The sequence below is a fragment of the Coturnix japonica genome, chromosome 2 (assembly GCF_001577835.2).
Source record: "Coturnix japonica isolate 7356 chromosome 2, Coturnix japonica 2.1, whole genome shotgun sequence".
In the NCBI taxonomy this organism is placed as follows: Eukaryota; Metazoa; Chordata; class Aves; order Galliformes; family Phasianidae; genus Coturnix; species Coturnix japonica.
The window spans coordinates 14545242-14560807 of NC_029517.1; the positions used below are offsets into that span (position 1 = coordinate 14545242).

General features: G+C 41.1%; 1 protein-coding gene across 15 annotated transcripts in view; it reads left to right on the forward strand.

The window, feature by feature from the left end:
• The window catches only part of ABI1 (abl interactor 1), a 77467-nt gene that overhangs the window by 57514 nt on the left and 4387 nt on the right, over positions 1 to 15566 (forward strand). For 3 of the 15 annotated variants that reach the window (XM_015853240.2, XM_015853248.1, XM_015853253.2), the window contains exons 4-10: positions 1360 to 1374; positions 2110 to 2210; positions 5571 to 5711; positions 7704 to 7804; positions 8585 to 8665; positions 10310 to 10486; positions 13287 to 13373. In XM_015853240.2, coding sequence (XP_015708726.1) covers positions 1360 to 1374; positions 2110 to 2210; positions 5571 to 5711; positions 7704 to 7804; positions 8585 to 8665; positions 10310 to 10486; positions 13287 to 13373 — 703 coding nt within the window. The remainder of the gene's footprint in view (positions 1 to 1359; positions 1375 to 2109; positions 2211 to 5570; positions 5712 to 7703; positions 7805 to 8584; positions 8666 to 10309; positions 10487 to 13286; positions 13374 to 15566) is intronic. The other 12 variants (XM_015853241.2, XM_015853245.2, XM_015853242.2 and 9 more) reach the window with 12 other exon arrangements.

The window sequence follows — 15566 nt, forward strand, 5'->3', positions numbered from 1 at the left end:
AAGGATCCTCCTATGAGAGGGGAAAGCTCAACTGCTAAAAGCTTGTTTTAAAAGTATAATGCTTGGGAGACTACCCTGGCATCCTGGAAACTGCATGTCATGTTTATCCTTGAAATAAGTATGAAGGGATAGATGTGGTTCAAATGCCTTCAATCTGTTACTCTGCGGATGAACCTCAGCCCAAACTGGGAGGGAACAGGATGGCCTTCAAATTTACTTCCTCAGCTAAGCTTTTTCATTTGAATTTTGGAATGGGCTTTGTGTTTTTGTAATATGAATAACTTCAGGGCACTGGCTTTCAACCTTTTGATTTTTAAATCCCAGCTGCTCCTCAGTGGTTGGGCAGACCCTGTCAGAAGTGTCACACATCTGCATTGCTGTACTGCGTATTTTAATTATTTTCTCAAGGTTCACAAACTCCTTTACATTGGTCTGTGGCTCTTGGTCTGGAAATGACAGTTTATTTCCAGACGACCTTAAAAATAGTACTGGGATTGTTTTATATTTTGGGGGTGCTGAGATGTTATAAAAAGTGAAACTACCCCTTGTCTGCATTCAAAACGATGAGTTCCCACCCTGTCAATAAAATTAAGGAACTCACCTTGGATTTAAAAAAAACCAGCACATTAGTTTTCTGTATAGAATTATGAAGCCAAGCTGTCATAATTTTTTCCTCTGCAGTCACGAAGGCTGTAAAAATAATACAGTGGAGTCGCATAATGACTTGACTCTAAGAGCTGAAATTTCAGCATGACAATCATTAGAGCACTGCCAACACTGTTTTGAGCAGCCAGCTCAGTGCTGGCTTGAATCAGGTTTCAATCAATAAACCAGAGGTGAAAGGCTCTGCTGCTCATCCTGTCTGAAAACTCCCTTTTCTTTATTTACCATTCAAAGCAGCAGCTAGAATTTCTTCAAAACACACAAAGGTTAAGTGTCAAAACAACGGGCAAGTCCATTCTGTGCCATGTAGCTGCAACTGTGGTGTTGTGAACAAGTTCTTAAGTGCACGTTGCCATTGAAATAGCATTGATTTGGTTTTGGAATTTAACAGTCAGCAAAGGACTCTTCAACCCTTTACAGCCCATAAGGAGCCTGTCAAACAGACCTGGCAAAGCTCAGCTAACCTTCGTTTGTCACAAGTGGTTTTTCTCTGAGTGTTGCTTAGTCATGGAACATTCTGCTGTGTGACAGCATGAGCCAGTTATATCTTTGGTAGCATACTGGGATGTAGCTAAGTATCAATGAACACAGATTATATTTTTAAATGTGATTATCTGTAGTTTAACCTGTCCTGCCAGTTGTGATGGATCTGCCATTAATTTTTCCCTTTTTCCCCCTTTTTTTGCCAACGTTAAGTGGCTAAAAGCCAAGGTAAGATGTGTTATTTCTCCTTTGCCCCACAGTGCCTCATGTGACTGATAGTAGAGGCTGCAGAGCCATTAAAACTGAAAACTAGCGCTCTCTTACGCTCTCCTCTGCTTTCCATAGGATATTTAGATTAAACATGCTGTACTTGATTGTTTCGTTGTTTTCAGCATTTAGCCTGTGTCAATATATCTGCGATACATTGACATCTGCATTTACACGTAGACGATTAATTTCTCTAACACATGTAGTGCTTTGCTCTGAAGTCAGTAGATGCCTCAATTCCCTTCACTTACATTTTTTTTTGCAGGAGACTTCCCAGACAATCTGAATGACTCTGCTAGTCAAATAGCAGGGGCAAGCTGAGCCATCCTGGGCCTGCACTGGCTATATTGTTCTGTCAGCATTAAAGCTTGATTGAAATTATTATCACTCCAACTGAGATGAACAGAAATGTGGCTTCCCCTGAAAGAAAAGAGGGAAACGAGAGATTTGTGCATGAAACTGTCAATTGCCAAGCTTTCTGATGTCTGTTGTACATTAATAGCAAAAATAACATTAAGCTTGTATTTGAACTCTTTGTATATACTATTGTCTGTCTTGTGTGTAGCTGAAAACTTGCTGTTTGACAGCTGTCTGGGAATTCTCGCTTCATGTTCTTACACTTTAAAAAAAACCAAAACCTGTCAATAATAGAGCTGCTCCGTTATAAAAATAAAATCATGTTTTCCCTTATTTCAGCATGGAAATAACCAGCCTGCAAGAACTGGCACCTTGTCAAGAACAAATCCGCCTACACAGAAACCACCAAGTCCTCCCATGTCAGGCCGGGGAACTCTGGGGTAAGAATGAATAGTGCTCAGTCCTGCCTGTGTAAGATGCAGCTTTAAATGCGCCAATGTCAATGTTTCTTAGATAGGTGGATAGAAAGCAGTTCTGATTGCCTTTAGGAAATAGCACAATTAGTTTTGCTGTGTAAACCCTTACAGCTGCACTGCCTCGTATTTTCATAGTGACCTTTTGAAATAACTGCTTTTCACAGGGGAGCAGATTTATTGTAGATATGGATAAAGGAGAAGCTATTGTTATTCCTGAATTTTGGGCAGAAGTCCTGGGTAATATGAGAGAATATCAGTAAGGTTTTAACTTCAGCGGAGGAAAGATTTCATTACTGAAGTTCTAGTCTGCTTGCTTCTCATTATTACAGAGATAGGAAATAGCTGTTGATAGCATATTTGTTGCATTATCTAAGCAAAATTCATGGCATCATTAACATATTGGCAACACTGATTCTCACTGGCTTGTGAATTTTTATTTTTACATTTAAATGAGGAAAGATTTTGCTTTTCCCAAGCTTCTCTGTGTCCAGAGTTCCCTACCGTGTCATCAATTTCTCTGCTCTGGACCTGTGGGGAGTGAAATCTGCTTATCACTGTATGCCAGCAAGTATTTTTTGGTAGGGACCAAAGCGTGAATACCTGAACAGCTCAGAGCACATTCGGCGTGGCTTTGTCTGCTGAGAAGGCGTCTGAAACAAGGTCTTCTACCTGTTTGTCACGCTTAAGCTTCCCTTTATGCTGTGGGTGGCTGAGGCACTTTAAAGCTAGCGGCTGTGGCTGTATCGGCTTCAGGCATGTTGTCTGGGAGAGCTGGGCAGCTGGAGAACTGAGGGGTAATGAGACAGAACTGGAGAAACAGCCAAGGAAAATTAGGAGCAGCAACTGCTTTTGTCAAAGACTTAGTGATTTTTAATCCTGATTTGCTGCCTTGCTGCTTCAGGATGGCAGTGTTTATTGTGTATTCTACAGAAAAATTACCCTAGGGGGTTCCTCAGCATGTTTTCTGAAAATCATTGCTCAAGGGCACAAAACCGGCATTCCAATTGTCTCTCTTATCCCAGCTGAGAGAGCGTTGTTGTTGTTGTTGTTGATCAGCCTGGGAAGCTGGGTAGGATTTTGCATCCTCCTGGCTGCCCCCAGTGTGGCAGCAGTGTTGACGGGCTTCTGAGAAGTCTCATACTCCTGAACAAGCCAGAGCAGTTCAGTTGCCTCAGCTGATGCCTGATAAGGATTAATCATCCCAACGTCATTTCAAGATGTGCTCGATGAAAAGCAGCAGTTGGCTGAGGGGAAGGAATAACGTGGGTTCCTAACAGAGATTTCTGTCTGCCCTTCTTGTTCAGGAAGTACAGCTCTTGTCTCGAGCAGCCATATTCTGCCAAAGCATGAAATATTATAGGCATGACTGTTTTCCCTAATATATGCAGAAAAAAATGCTAGAAACCGCAAGGATGCTGCTCTTCTCCCTTTCATCCAGAAAACAGAGATAAGCATGTAAAATCAGAACAAGCTTCATATCTAACATGGGCCCTGAAGTACGTGTACGGCATATCCCTCCAAGGCAAGAGCAGGGCAGTCCAAAGTGATACTGGGAAAGTCTTGCTCAGAAACTGTCTGAGCTGTGAAATGAATGAACAGCAGGAACAGGGGCTTTCTGGGGGGCTGCTCAGGCTGGGAGCACTGTGCAGGGGACAAAGCGAGTGAAAGGCTGCAATTAGAGGAGCTGACTGGAGGGAGCAGCTGTACCATGAGGGTACCTGGACCAGAGCATGACCTTGGGCTGCTTTTAGTTCCCCTGTGGCAGTAGGCACTGGGTGTTGGCACTGCTGTGTCAGGGAAGGGTTGCTCTCTCCTGCCATGCAAGATAGGCAGAAAAACAGAGGGATGGGTTGGACTTGCGTGGCACAAAGGAATTATTTTTTAATTCTCTGTGCTTTGGAGTTTGAGTCCTTCAATGAAGTTAAGGAGAACAAGGAGAAAACGGAGTTCAGATGAGCCTGAGGATGTAGCAGGATTTGCTTTTGATAGGATATTGAGATTGGATGGGCAAAATAAATAGCGCTATTGAGCCAAGGGGCTGCATTTCTTATTGCCAGTGCATTCCAAGATAGAATACTTGAAAATGTTAGTGTTCAAGGTTATTTCTGTTGGAAGCACATTTTAAACCTTCTGTGCTTATTATTTCACTTGGCGGTATTTAGAGCTCTATCTCTTATAACTGGAATACAAAGTCACTTTATTTTTCCCAGGACTGATCTCTTCTGATGAGTCTACAGGTGGTGGCAGTCTGCACATCAGAGTCACCTGCAGTTCTTTATATAGACAAACTAATTTACAAACACCATCATTCATACAAACACGTTATTTCCATTTTTCTCCTCAAGAGAGTTTTTAATAGTTAAGTTTTTAGTTAAAATTAAGCACATTTGCATTCTACATTGTTAAAAAGAAGTCGATACATTTCTTAAAATACTTTGAAGCCATATAACTTAACAGCTTGGTTATAACCAGCAATGGAACAAGTGATTAAATGCCAGTAGTTTACTATTTTTGTTTTTGCTTAGCTGGTGTGTTGCCAAGTTCCGTGTCTTGCAAGGGATCTCTTGGTAACTGGTGAGAAATGAAGAGCTCTGCAGCTCAGTACAATACACACACTGTTCTGAAGGCAGAAATGGGGTGGGTAAATAGATCTCAAAAGATCCGTGCTGCATTTCTGAGTTGATGCAGTCTGCTCAATGACCTTGGAAGTCTCTGAGCTTCATTTTCTGTGTCTGTAGAATGGAGACAATGAAGCTGATCTGTGAAGTACTTAAAGATCTGCTTAAGTGATATGCTTGATTACAGCATAAAACAGTGCTGCTAGGAAGAGCGCTGATGATTGCAAATGTAACTTGTTCTGTGAATAGTTTGGACTTACTCCTGTCTTAATGAGTTGAATACCTTCAGCCAAGAATGCTTTTAGGATGGTTGAGCATTTGGAGGAGAGGGGGAGAAAGAGGACATTGTTAAAAGGGAAAGAATTGCTCACATGCAGTGAGAGCAAGATAACCCTGGGATATGGTACAGGTGTAACTGCTGCATAGTATGTAGTTCAAAGCATGTGTTTTTGGTGATGTATTTAACTTAGACTTTTTTAATCAGTTTGTGCTGTAGGCCAGCTTGTAACGCTTTTTCCGCTTTGGAGAGTTGAAGGTGATTTTCCCACCTCTCACTGGTGGAATTTGTTTACTATACTCTACTGTGGGTCACTGTGGTCTCATGTGAAAACAGAAGAAAACAAGTGGCTTCGCTACTTTATGCAGTTATCCTTTTGATCTACTGATTGTTTATCCTTCTGTCTTCAAATCTTTTTCTCCTGACCAGGCGAAATACTCCTTACAAAACCCTGGAGCCAGTCAAACCGCCAACGGTCCCTAATGATTACATGACCAGTCCTGCCAGACTGGGCAGCCAGCACAGCCCAGGGAGAACAGCTTCCTTGAACCAGAGACCAAGAACACACAGGTAGAGTGTTTTTTCTCACTCACACTCCTTCCTGCCTGGCACACTGCTGCTTTCTGAAAATCACAGAAAAGCTTTGAAGCTTAGTGCTATTGGCAGCACAGACTCCATTTGTTTTGTTCTGTGGTACTTTTTTCCCCAAAATAAGCAAAACTTCAAAATTTATGCAGATGAGAAGTCAAGTAGTGATGAGTCCTACTGGGTTGAAAGCTGCCTTGCTAACCTTAGCCTAAAATGCAGTTTTATAGAATAGTTTTTTTGTTGTTGTTTTCAAGTCCACTATTTGCAAAGGGGAAATTCTGTTGATTAAACACTGTGATGAAGGTAGTCTGAAAGAGCCAGTTGCTTTCTTTTGACTGAAACTTAATGCTTGCTTGATAGAAGCGGAATGTAAAGCTTACTCACAAAGCAGGTATTGGCATTAGCCAATTGTTTCCACATGCTGGAGGATTTTGATGAAAGAGTAGTGTGTCCTTAGGTGCAAAAGGTATCTGTGTGTACTTTGTTCTTTTTTTTTTATCATGTAAATTTATTCTCAAACTGCAAGGCTAGATTTTTCTTTGAGCCTCATGAGTGAGTTTGGTTTCCTCAGTTTGACGGTATCAGAACTTTCAAAACTGCAGGAAGAAAAAGCAGACAAAAGAGTTCAGTGTAGCTAAAAATAAATTGGTAGTTTATTTTTCAGAGAGCTGCTTCCTTATTATTTTTTTTTAACACCCTGTAGACAATTAAACACAATTGGTCACTAATTAGGGATTGAGGGTATTTTGGACATGTTGTTCATGAAATACCATTAGAATTAAATAGTATCTAAATCTGGATGCAGTGAAGATCTTGTTAATCTGTTTAGCTGGCTCCAGTGAGTGCTCTCTATACTTGTCTCACATGGTCTGTATTTTGTGTAGACTGCAGTTACGAAGTCAGCTGCAACCATGGTGACAAGATCAAGGTCTTCAGCAACAGCACACTAATTTTGAAGGAATTATCTTGCCTTCGATTTCAGATCACAGATTCTCTTTTTGTGACACTATTATTTTCTTAAGAAATGTTTGAATGATTGGTAGCTAACCAGGAACAGTAAATAAACTGTAAAATCACCGGGTACTTCTTCATTAACATGAATGGGTGAAAGTGTTTTGGCTTCAAGGCATCTTGACTGCTTAGTTCCCTTTATATTATCCATTTAATCCGTGTAAATTCAAGCCTTGGCCTAAGGAATGTTCTTGGGTAAGAATAAGGACAGATGTTGTCTGAACTTTGATTCCTTTTTCATTCCTCAGTGAAAAGAGATGTTTTGGTCTCTGCAGTAGATCACTAAAAGCGTGCTCTGTAAAAATCTGTATTGCTGGCCTAGGACATATTAACAGTACTGAGACAAACTGCCACCTGGATGTTCTGTTATCTTATAGACTATCTTAGAAACAAACTTCTCATACACAAATTGTGTGCATGTGTGTGTGAAGAGGCATATTGGCTATACAGATAATTATTCCTTCCCTTCTCCTGCCCAGCTTGGATAATTGCAGTTGTTCTTAGTGAAAAACTTCTTATTCTAAGCCTCTGTTCTAAGCAGAGAAAAGGTTCCTTCAGCATAATTAATTTTAAATAGTTATTTGTAGTTTAGGCATGAACTCTTCCAGCTTATTGCTTCTAATTAATACGAGGCTCTTGAGCTATTCCTGTAGTTGTTACTCCATTGCCTAAAACTGGTATGGTTGCTTACCTTTTTGTTTTTGAAGTCATATAATTGGACATTTTATGCATAGTTGTGTTCATCAGCTTAGCTAATTCCATTTATTAGGAGTGTAATGCTTCCTGCATAGTTGATTAGCTATTTGAGATTGTAGGTAGAGACAAGGGCGTTTTATGGTGGATTTTTTTATGGTCTGTAATTGAGTTAGACCAGAAGAGTTCACACAAAAAGCGTGGCTATCAACACAGGCTTTTGTAGGAAATGTGTGCTAATACTTGTGTTTTTCCGTTCTTCTCTTATAGTGGTAGTAGTGGAGGAAGTGGCAGTCGAGAGAATAGCGGCAGCAGCAGTATTGGCATTCCCATTGCCGTGCCTACACCTTCACCGCCAACCATTGGACCAGGTAGGAGGGACTCTTCCCATGCTAACTTAAGGCTGTAACGACAGTCACTTATGTCTGTACAAGTAAATAGAGGTTTTTAGCTCAAATGAAATACAGAAGATGACCTACAGAAAATTACCAGTAGTAGAATTCAGACTTGTCAACTGGTGCCATTTATTCTGGTACAGTCTGAAATTGCTAAGCTGTGAGAGAGACCACTGAGAGAAGTGGGAGAACTGGTGTGTATAGCACAGCAGTGAAACAGAGCCATGCAGGATCTCTCAGTGTCTAAAGCATAATTTGTTGTCTTTATGAATGACGACTAGTGGGAATGTGTAGAATCCTTTTTTTATAATTATTGTTACATAGCAGGATTGTCTTGGTGACAAACCAACCATGTCTGTCACTTGTTTACTGTTTGTGACTTTTGTAACAGATTTGTGTTAACTTTCCCAAGAAAGTAGTGAAATTTTGGTGCAATGTATTTTTCTATTGCACCTGTTGAATTTGTTCCTTGGTTCACTTTCTTACACATGTGTAGGTTTTCCTTTCTCTTTCCCAGATGTTTCTGATCCTGCACTGGTCCGAGTAGGCATATATTTTACTATCATCTGTCATCCCATTGAAATAAATGGGAATAAAACCTGCAGATACAGAACCCTTTGTAGGATCAGGGCCTGAGCTTGTTATCAGTTTACTCAAGTTGAATTTTTATATTTATTTGGGAAGCCTATCAAGTTCCCTTGCTTTCTTACCTGCTTTTTAAGTATGTGGCCTAATTGGGAATATAAACTATTTTAGCACACATTTCTGTTCCTCCTCCTCCTGGAGCCCCGCCAGCACCACCACTGCCACCACCTCTCCCGATGGGCAGTCTGATAGGTGAGACTTGTATCAATGCTGAAGTGATTGCAGTCATGCTGCATAATCAATAATCATCTCTTCCTAATGGACTTAGTGAAGCTGTTTTTTCATCTGTACTGGGGTCTACATGATTTTAACACAAAAATCAGTTCTGACGTGATTTTTTTTTTTCTTTAAACAAATCTAATCTCCACTAATTTCCTGTGGTTAAAGCCTCTGAAGGTAAATGTACAAGGTATGGGGAAAAAGCTGCTAGCTGTTTGAAGTCTCTATTCCCAGCAAAGCTAAGGTCCAATCTGTCTGATCTGAAAGAACTCAAAATGAGCTGGAACATTGCCATTCTGCTGTATCACTCTTGCAATTGAAACTAAGCTGCTATGGTTGCACTCTCACTTAAAAATGGTAGCTGATGTGTAGGGTGATGTATGTATCCTATCCTGTGGGAAGAAGGTGACTGAAAAGCAGAAGTGTCTGTCACAGTGGCTTGGGTTTGATCCTGTAATGCTGCAGGCAGATACCAAACTGAAAGACTTTATGATACAAGCTGACAGTTCTTGAAAAAATGCTTCAAACATTACATGTTGCTGTTAGGAAGGGATTTAAAAGCAATAAGTGTAAAACCATGTAGAACTCTCCCTTTCCTATCACAGACTGATGTCAAAATTCATAGATCTTGTTATGAAATCAGCTTTGGAGGCTTTGACCCACGTAACCCTTTGCACTTTCTCTTACTGAAGTGTTAAGAGAAAGTGACTTTGGATGGCACTACAGGACTGCAAACTTCTGACCACACACTGTGCCATGTGTGTGCGTTTTGTATATATTTTTATCTGTCTGTATAAGATATATACGTATGTATTTAAAAGTACAGAACATTTTATTGCGAAACAATTTTTGCATTCAAAAATTGCAGTTGTGCATTGATCCATGTGACCTCAACGTTTGAGATTCATTAGTTTGCAAGGCTTGATGCTTTCATTTATCTGTCAGAGGTTAATACCAAAAAAGAACTGAAATTGTTTTATTAACCTTGGCTTTTGTGCAGCAAGCATGGGGAAGGTAAAAATGGGTATCCATCTTGAAGAATGAGTGACATATCTTTCTGATGGCCTGCACTGGTGATTCTGGTCTATTAGAAGTGCAAATTCCATGAATATAAAAGCACAGCTAGCAAATATGATTGGTGAATGTGCCCAGTGTCTGAAGCTCATGACATTTATTTTACTATTTTATTAGAGTGTTTTCTATATCTGGTTGGAGACAAATTCTGGTTCACAGTGGAGAACATTTGCTTTGAGCAGAACGTGTGATTTTTCTGTGTGCACTTTTCAATAAAGGGTATTGCATGTAGAATTATTGAGATATGCTTAGGTGCTGGAATCTGGTCCAAGTTTCCAGCCCTGTCCAGACTGTCAAATTAGTTATCAGCATTTCTCAAGTGCCCTTTATATGAATGTTGTTTTACATTCTGTGTGTGTTGTCTCATTATTGATTATAACAGGGAGGTTTGTCTTCTGTTAATCTCTTATTACTGTCTTAATTTATTGGTGATGTGTGGTCAAATAATTCCCAGGTTCTGGGCTTTTTCTGTTTTCTGCATTCTATCCCAAGTAATGCTCTGCTCAAGTCTTTTCCTTGATTCCTCTGGCTAATGCTTTTCAGCTGCTCCAGGTTCAGCTCCTGGTTCCCAGTATGGCACAATGACCAGGCAAATCTCGCGACACAACTCTACCACTTCTTCAGCATCTTCTGGTGGATACAGACGGAATCCTTCTGTGACTGCCCCATTTTCTGCTCAACCTCATGTTAATGGCGGGCCTCTTTATTCTCAAAATTCAAGTAAGCTTCTGTGCTCTGAAATCAAAAACTGTTTTGAGCAAAATGATTGTAAAAGCATGCATGGCATTTTAATTCATTTGTGAAGAGCATCAATAAGATTATTGCTTTCTTTCCTAAATTAGAAGGAAAAACAAACAAGAAAAACTCTTAAGTTGCACAGCAATTGTACTGTATGCAGTTTCACTGTTTTTGCCCTCTGAGTTGTTTGCTGTTACTCACAACAAGAAATTATGATGATTGCCTGTCTAATTGTGGGCACATTATACTTAGCATTTCAGGTGTGCTTGGAGAACATAAACTAAAACCAGATTTTTTTGCAGGAGACCTAATGTGGTTGTAGTACACTTCTTCCACTACTGCACTAGTGGCAAGAGAGTGCTGTCTGAGCACAATGCTCATAAAACAGGCTTTTACCATTACTCAGTATCTCCCTGTCTCTGTCTTGTTTTCAAATCCTATTTCTGTCTCCAATTTTCTCTTTCGTTCTTCACTCTAAACTTGACTGTTAGAGAAGGGACAAAGAGTTCAGTCTCTTTTCTTTTTAACAGATTGCTCCTCTGTGCTTCTACACCAGTAGTAGACATGGAAATGAGTGAGCGGTGGGATGCGGATGGGCAGCTGAGCCTGGTTTTAGTTGGCAGGGCTCTGCCTAACCACAGAACATGGCAAGCAAGGTTGACTGCAGAAAGTTCTGCATAAGAGGGATCTACTAGAATCTTGGTGAAAAGCTTTGTTTAGGTCACAGGCTTTTTCCTTACTGTTTTAAGTCCAAAATTATCCTTGCTGAAATTCTTCCTGACTGGAAATAGCAAGGATCATTTTGACCAGAGGAGTGATTGTGCACACATTGCTTCCAGAGCTGTGCCAACTCTAAACTTCAGAGTGATATTTCTTTAAAAAGAAATGTTGGTGTTTGGGCTGAAGATCTCTACAGATCAGTGCTACCTGGTAGTATATTTATTCTTAAGGAAAGAATACATAGACAATATTTGAGACACCAGGGTCAAACATTTTCTCAGTGGTTTACAAGCATAACATTAGTCCAAGAACGTCTTTCTAAGCAGGCACAGAACCTATCTCCTTTTTTTTTTGTTTTTCCCCATTCCTAATTTTCAGACTGACTCTTCATTTTCTTCCACACTCCTGCTCCCCAAAATCAGTTCTCCATATTGACGTAAACCCCCTCCTGCTCGAACAGTTGAGTTCTGATGAATAGACAGGACTTCTGGAAATATTCACCTTTGAATGCGCTGCACACCACTATTTCTGAACATTTGGAGTTTCCCAAAGCAATTTTTTGCTCAAATGCAGGTGCTGTTCCTCAGCCTGGCATCTCTGGTGCTTTCAAAATACTGATGGTCAAAATTTTTTTGAACAGTATTTTGATGATGGGTGTTTTTTCCACTTCAAACTGTTTTTTCTTCTCTGTTTCTGTAACTGATGATTTTTTTAATGCTACTGTCATGACATTAAATCTAGGTTCCATGTTTCCTTAAGGTTTTACTTCTCATGCTAACAAATATTCTGTTTTTTTCTTAGATGTTTACTTCAATTTTGTGAGAAACCTGTTTGTTGTCCCTCTTTTATTGGCTGTTTCCCTCATTCAGTTGATTTGATTATTAGTTTTGTAATGAACTAAATGCTTCGTTTTTATTCATCAAACATTAATCTTAGTCATGGCTTTATTTAAAACTGTTGCTTACTTGGAAGTACGGAACCTCTTTCAAATTTGATTCCAACTGGATTATGCTGCTGAATTCCCATCTTCACAGGAATTCTCTGTTTTGATGCAAGAGAAATTCTCCTGAGAAGAGGCACAGTGCAAACAAATGAGTTGATGTTCTGTTGGTTTTTTTTCCTTTTTTGTTTGCGTTTTTCTCCCTGCTCCCCACCTTCACTGCTATCCCACCAGCACTGACACTTCATGTGGCACGTCCCGCTGCCACCAGGCCACTCTGCTGTGTGCAGAGGGAGAAGCTGAACACCTCAGTTGTCAACCCAGCAGGGCTGTGCGCTGGTTCAGTGCTTCCTATCTTGTGTCCCTCTGAGCAGGGCCGTGCTTCAGGGGAAACAAGAAGCCTTTTCCACTTAGCAACTTCGCAGTTCTTAAGTTACAGAGTGCCGCTAACCACAGAGGGCTTAATAACTTGAAATAAAACACCATTCAGCCCTAAACCTACCTATTTTCCTTCCAACAAGCAACAAGTCCCTTTTAAAATGCAGAACAACAACGCTGTGAGCTGTCCCTTGTCCCCATCCGCAGCAAAATTACAGGAGGTGCTCTGTACAAGTACTGATGTCACAGCATTGTTTCCTTTGTAAAGTTGCTGTCATTAGTCTGTGTCAGTGCTGTTTTGCTGCATTTGATGTAGCTCTCTGCTCTGATGGTAGAGGAGGAGTCCAGAATCCTCCACACCACCGCCTTCTCATCTGGCAGAACTCTTTATGCAGAGAACTCCTGGATCTGAGCAATTGTGAGCACAATGAGAAGCTCAGCACTGCGTGCTGCTTGAATCCCTCACGCATACCCCAGGAGCTCCCAACTATGGGCTGTGCTCTGCTTTGTGCTCAGATGGATGCAGGCAGGTTTTCCTTTTTGGGCCTCGATTGGCTGGCCATGAATTCAGCCTCGTTGGAAACACAAGCTTGAAGAAGGTTCTTCTGTGTGCGTGTTCTTGTTGTTCTTGACATACTTTGTTTTGTGGTCCTCGTTACTGACGGCTGCTTTTGTTTGTTTCCTTTTTTTTTTTCCCCCTGTGTCCGTTTGACTTCCCCCATCTGGTATGTGCCTTGCTACCAGTTTCTATTGCTCCACCCCCTCCCCCTATGCCTCAGTTGACTCCACAGATACCTCTCACAGGCTTCGTGGCCAGGGTGCAGGAAAACAGTAAGTTTGGACAAGCTGAGCTGTTAAAGGGTAGAGCCTCCTTCCTTCTAGCATGCATGGCTGGCAAGTCAGACTCTCTTTTGTTTCCTTTTCCAGAAGCTAATACCATCTTGCGTTGTAGTGTCAATATGCTACTGGAGCTGAAGGGCACACTCGTCAATATTTTATAACATGTGCATGATTACTACTGACCCATTTAAGTTCTGAACTGCAAATTTATTAGAGAAATACAGTGTGAAATATGTGGCATCTGCTTCATCTGAATGTGGAAGTGTATCTTAATTAAAATATTAATTTCATGTTGAATCATCCTGCTTTTTCAGGCTTTTTCAGTAGGGATAATTGATTAGTTTTTATTAGAAGGCTTATGCAGACTGTCAAAATATGTACAGTGCAATCATTGACTCCAATACTGCGGTAGTTTCTGGGGAGCCACACAGGCAATTGAAGATGTGCAGTGTTACAATCTAATGCCACTACAAAGGAGTTCCTGAGGTATTTCTCCTCTCGCCCGCCTTTCATTCTCCATTGCTTTGTGTTCTGTAGCCAGATTTCCCTACTGAGCTGCTTGCAGCATAGCTCTGTGGATAGATTTGTGAGAGATGCTCCCTGGCTGTGATCTGTTTTCCACTGCTATCTCTGCTTTTACCATTATTGCTCGATTCATTTCAGGAGAGTGTTCCTATCCCGAATGCTAGTGCAGGGTTAAAGTCTTGCTCCTGCTCTAGGTTTATCTTTGCTGTGGGAGAATGTTGTTGTTTTGTAGACAACAGAAAGAATGCAATGCAGGTAGGGCATAAAATAACACATTTTTGGGGTGTTTGGGAATCATGGTGGAGTCTGTTAGAATCTCAGGGACTGTTACTGTGCAGTGGTGCTCCAGGATATGCTGAGGGGCCCTCCGCACTGATCAGAGCTGCTATAAAGCTTCCCCTATGAGCTCCTTAGTGCTCATATTGTGAGCATTTCCCCAGGCATAAGAAGCATCTCTGTGGTTCCCATTCAGAAAGAAGGTATTTTGGTGTTATATTAGGTGAATGTTAAGAATTGTGTTTATGTTGATTAGCATGCCAGAAAATTGACATACCTTCTCCAAATGAGAAGTGTAGAGGTAGATGTACTAAAGATGGCTTTACTTGCAGATAAACTTGAGAAAATTGACACCTGCTTCTGAATTGTTCCATGTATTGTCTTCTTGGAGATAACGCAGCACTTGGGAGAGCAGAGGTGAAAGGGAAAGACTATTTGTCCGTGTCACAACAAAAATTAAAGCTGACTTGTGAATGAGATTGCAGCAGAAAGTAGCTTGAAACCTGGTCTAGGAATTATCATGTTTATTTTCTTTCTTTAATAGTCTCTGGGGTTTGAGAGTTCTCTAATGAATGTGGCTTTGAGCTGCTGCTGCTGCCTTGTATCAGAGGTGGGAGTGTATGTGGTAGCTGTGCATGCACTCGGCAGAACTGGATGGCAGGGGACCTTGATATATCTTGTTTTCAGCACAGTCACAGGGAATGGAGTTACAGAGACAATGGTAGGCTTCTGTCTTATGGGAAAAGTAATTTTTCCCTTTTCATAAAGATTGGTGGGTTTCGAAAGCATTCTCTGTGCACACTGTGGACTCCTTTCAGAATTTTTCTAGGGCAGGGGATTAGAAAATGCTCGAGGCCTGTTCTTTTTTCCTGCGCCCTGTGCCCAAGCTGTGGGTGTTTCCTGCAGAGAGGTTTAGCAACGTGCCCAGGGATCAGCGACTGGCTGTCAGCTGCTGCACTCTCACACCCAGTCTGTTAAAGAGGAGTCTGCAGGGCCCCACTTAACAACAGGGATGTGAATAGAAGCTAGAGAAGATGCTTCGGTTTGGAGCTTTGTTAAGTCTGGTCCCTGTACCCTTCCTCACTTAGGGTACTTTTGTATGCCATGTTTTCCCCTAGAAAAATAAATACTGTTCCTGATTTTGCCTGGCTGAGTTGAGAGCCAGGCAATGTCTGGGTTACAATCCCGGAGGTGGGGACGCATTCATGGGGTGACACTTGTCTGATTTTCTGTTCTGTTTTCTCCCCTTGTGTAAATGTGATGTTGAATTGTTTTCCACGTTTCCCATAAAACACACAGTGTCAGCACAGCATTTTGGTCAGGGTGTGTGTTGGTGCTTCCATGCTCACATTTCCTGCCCTCTTTTGTTCTTGTCAAATAAGC